This window comes from Charadrius vociferus, unplaced genomic scaffold, assembly GCF_000708025.1.
Source record: "Charadrius vociferus isolate BGI_N301 unplaced genomic scaffold, ASM70802v2 scaffold26, whole genome shotgun sequence".
Classification (NCBI taxonomy): Eukaryota; Metazoa; Chordata; class Aves; order Charadriiformes; family Charadriidae; genus Charadrius; species Charadrius vociferus.
Window position 1 is genome coordinate 1,370,443 of NW_009649320.1, and position 4,208 is coordinate 1,374,650.

At 42.8% G+C, this 4,208-nt stretch overlaps 1 protein-coding gene across 1 annotated transcript; it reads right to left on the reverse strand.

The window, feature by feature from the left end:
* Positions 1-1,601: 1,601 nt before the first annotated feature.
* Positions 1,602-3,966, reverse strand: ZBED1 (zinc finger, BED-type containing 1). Its single transcript, XM_009889443.1, has one exon. The coding sequence runs from the start codon at positions 3,902-3,904 to the stop codon at positions 1,817-1,819; it is 2,088 nt and encodes a 695-aa protein (XP_009887745.1). The 5' UTR covers positions 3,905-3,966; the 3' UTR covers positions 1,602-1,816.
* Between the last annotated feature and the right edge of the window lie 242 nt (positions 3,967-4,208).

Below are 4,208 nucleotides of genomic sequence, written 5' to 3' on the forward strand. Positions count from 1 at the left end.
CAAAACATAAACAAGCAGTTTGGCAATAGATTCAATTCCATCACAATTCTTATTTTTTATGTTCCTCCTGGCTGGGCCCCTTCTACAACCAAACAGCTGTGGGCACCACCGTGATGAGAAAAAAATAACTTTCTTCCTCCAGAACAGTAACAGCCAGTCTTCAACAGACCTCTCTCCACAAAGGTTGTGCTCGACACAGTCACAGACTAAAGCCAAGGTGGGGGGCTAGATGCCAGTAACAAAAATAAAACCACAAGCAAACCTTGACTGCAACTGGACAATGCCAAGAGTCCTCCTCCGCACCTCAGGGAAAAAAGCTGGATGCCATCCCACTCTGTACCAAGCGTGACCTCTAATCTTGTTTATGACCTGCAGAATTTCGTAAGAGATAGGGAGTTTGGGGTTCTCTTTTTTTTTTTTTCTTGTTTGCCAAGTGCTAGAAAAAGACTTAAAACACTTAGGAGTAGACAAAAAGGGAACAATTACAATACACAACAACTAATCGAAAACAGTTCTCAAACATTAGACTGGACCGGACTAAAGTCCACTCTACAAACTGAATCAAAAAGAGACAGGAGAAAAACAAAAGCGTTTTTAAGTGCTAACATAATAAGAAACAATCTTAAAGGCTCACTAAATACATGTGGGGAAATGGAGGGGTCCCCTTCTTTTAAATATATTTACATAATATTAAAGCTTTTTGTTTTGCTTTTCTTGCCAACAAAATTTTCTAGCTACCCTGGACAAAGTCCCCATTTAAATTAAGAGGTTAAGGATTTTATAACATAGCCAGACTGTTAGACCCACGGCCCATACGCATCTCACCGCCCTCTCCTTCCCTTCCTCCACGGTCGAGGCAACCTAATGCCTTGCCTGCTTCGTCAGCTGTAACCTCAGCACAAAGCGAAGGTAACACAACACCTCCCTGACCCCCCACGCTTCGTTACCACTTTGTAAAAAGCACAAGAGACTACAATCAGGGCTTGCCTAGACACCAAAAAAAGACACCAAAAAAAAAGGGGGGGGGGAGGGGGTTGCCATTTAGCTGCTGCAGTTAAATGGTAAAACCAGACTAATGTGGACACAGCAATACCAGTTTAAAAGCGTTTATACCATTTACACCACACTGGAAAGGAAAATAACTTATCCCGGTATAAGTGCATCCACACTACAGCCTATGCCAGCACAGTATCAGTTAAAATAATAACACATCAGTCCCCTAATTGACAGAATTATACCAGCTGAACTTTTCTAGCATAGACCAGGCCTAAGACATGAGGTAGTGAAAAAGAAAATCAGGCTCAAGATCTTTTTTCATTCCATAGCATCATTACACTCTAAAAATCTTCGCTGCTCAGATTTATGGATTTTAAAAACAATGTTTTAAAATCCAAAATTTAAAGCTAACATCCTGAGTCATACAGGATTTACACATGGAGGCATAAATCTTAAAAACTCCCTTGCTTAGGGTCCTAATTCAAGAAAATATTTTTATGATAGAAAGCACGTAAGCATGTGTTTGTCTCCCACTGAAGCAAGCGGAAAGGAAGCACATGGGTAAGTGCTTTCTGAAATCTGGGCCACAGTCAGAAATCACGGTCTTTGTAAAATTTATTTCCTCATTCACTTCAGTGCTGTTTAATCACAAGTCATTCATGTTTTAAGACAGTGGGAAAAACATAGACAATGGAAGCTAAATCAAGTTTGTTACAACTGTTCAATATTTACAGCATTCATAGCATAAAACAGAAATATTTTTGGTAACTTAAGACAAATACCTTTTTTCTTTGTTATTAAATGTACCGCAGCAGTCCTGTTAAACAAACCCACTGTCTCGGATATTAAAGAAATTGTTGTTTACATTTACCGAGTCATTTAAATTAAAAATCTGTTCCTGTTCCAAACCCCACTCTCCTTCGTCTTCATCCTCCGGTTCTGCCTCAGACCCATTCCGACTGTTTTCATACAAAAAGATCTGCTCATCCACGTGAGCCGGGGCTAACCGGTTTCTCTTTGCACTTACAACATTAGCAGAAGAACCGAAAAGGCGTTCAGGGAAGACCCTTGTGGCCAAAATACACCAGTATTTTTGAAGAACCTTTGGTAAAACTGGAAACAGCGCTAGTCTGTCAGACCACCACTTCAGCGGGTCTTCGTTCAAACCGAGGACCTTTTGTGACTTGAAGTTGCTCAACTCCTCAACGATCTGAGCGTGCCATTCCTCCTGGTCTTCCACGCCTCCCGTCTGGCAAAAGATCTCTGCAAGCATGTTGTTGATGACACTGGTAGGAGGAGGAGTCGAGGAGATGATGATTTTTTTCACAGGGGGCTCTTCTGAAACGGTGAAGAATTTTTCTTCAGTCCTAAAGGTATTTTCTTTTACTTTCTCCAGCAGGCTTTTTGCTTCTTCCACCACTCTGTTTTCAACCTGCTGCCGCTCAAAGGCTGAAAGGAAAGGCAGTTTTTTGTAGCGGGGATCCAAGAAAGTTGCAACATTGAGAAACATGTCTATCTCAGGTGTGTGCTGGTAGGTCGTTGACAACTCTTTAGCAATCACCTCCTTTGCCATGCTGATTTCTTTCAAATCGTTCTCTTTGATGTTCAGGGTAGTATTCAGAAGCATGTGGAGAAGTGGCTTCACCATACTTATCGTTGGGTACTTTGAAGCAGACATCATCTCCGCAACCTGCTTGAAAGGCTGCAGCAGCTCCACCAGCCCTTCAATTGTATTCCACTCACTGGCTTCCAGCATGAGGTGGTGGTTGTTGCTGTCCTCCACGAGAACAGCCGCAATGACAAACTGCTGCTCCTTGAGGCGCTGCAGCATAGCGAGCGTGCTTCCCCACCAGGAAACACGGTCGCTTACCAGCATGCAGTGGAGAATATTCTGCTGCTTCTGCTTCTCGCTCAGCATGTACATTGCAACTGTAGACTGCTGAAAATACTCCACCAGTTTTCGGCACCTGGCAAGAAGGCTGCAGAGTTTGGGGAGCTGAAAAGCTTGTTGTATTCCTGCGTTAAAAGTGTGCCCCAAACAAGGCATCTGTACGGGAATATCTAGGAGAGAGCAAGCTTTCACAATGTCTTTACTGTAATCTGTTGTAGCACCAAAGACTTTTGTATTGATCCCCCATTCAATGAACGTTTCATAAAGGACTCGCGTAATAGTCTCAGCAGTATTATCCTCCGGTACTTCAAATGTTTTTAAACACCGCGAGTTCACCGCCAGGCAGTTGGCAGGACTGCTGCTGAGAAAGTGAACCGCGACGGTTACGTATGACCTGTTCTGGTTTTCGCTCCTCCACATGTCTGTGGATATGCCACACCACAGAACCTCGGTGAGCTCCTTCAGCACAATTTCTCTAATGGCATTGTACTTTTCGGGAATAGCTTTTGTACAGAAGTACTTTCGACTAGGAAGTTCATACCTAGGGTCCGCTGTTCTCAAGAGGGCCTTGAAGGTGGGTTCATCAACAATAGAGGCCGGATACATGCCCTCGCAAATCAGGCTGATGACCGCAGATGTCAGTTCCTGATGCTTTTTGTTTTCGTAGTTCTGGTAGGTCTTCATGATGAGACTATCTTGAACAACCTGCTGCGACGACTCCGGCTTGATTTTTGAAAATGCAGTGGCAAAGGCTTCCCTCATTTGCTCCGTGTTACTTTTCACAAATTCACAGAATTCATCGGGGTGATTTTTCTCAAGGTGGTAAGAAAGGTTGGATGTGTTTCCTGAATAGGCGATCTGTGCCATGCAAATACGGCAGTAGATCTTCTTCCACTGTAATATGCATCCTTCTGCATTGGTATCAAACCCGAAGTACTTCCACACTTTACTCTTTGCTCTTGGGTGAGCCACTAACTTTAGGTCTGATGGGGAACCTTCTAAACTTTTATTCTCCATTGCTTCTTGGCCACCGTCCCACCTTTTGATCCTTCACTCATTAATGAGTACCTGATAAAGGCAGTAAGATAAAGATACAATGAGAAAGCACAAGTTTGACCACACTTAACTATGTGAAATCAGCGTTTCTGCGAACGTTTCAAGAAACCTACCTTACTAATTACATTTGCAAATTTAAAGATGAGATTTGCAGGAAGTATGACCTACAAGAAGCCCATCGGAATATCAAAAATTAACAAGGGTTTTAATATATCACATTCTGCTGTGAAACTGAGCTAGAAGGCCTGCATAAATCTTGTTTCTG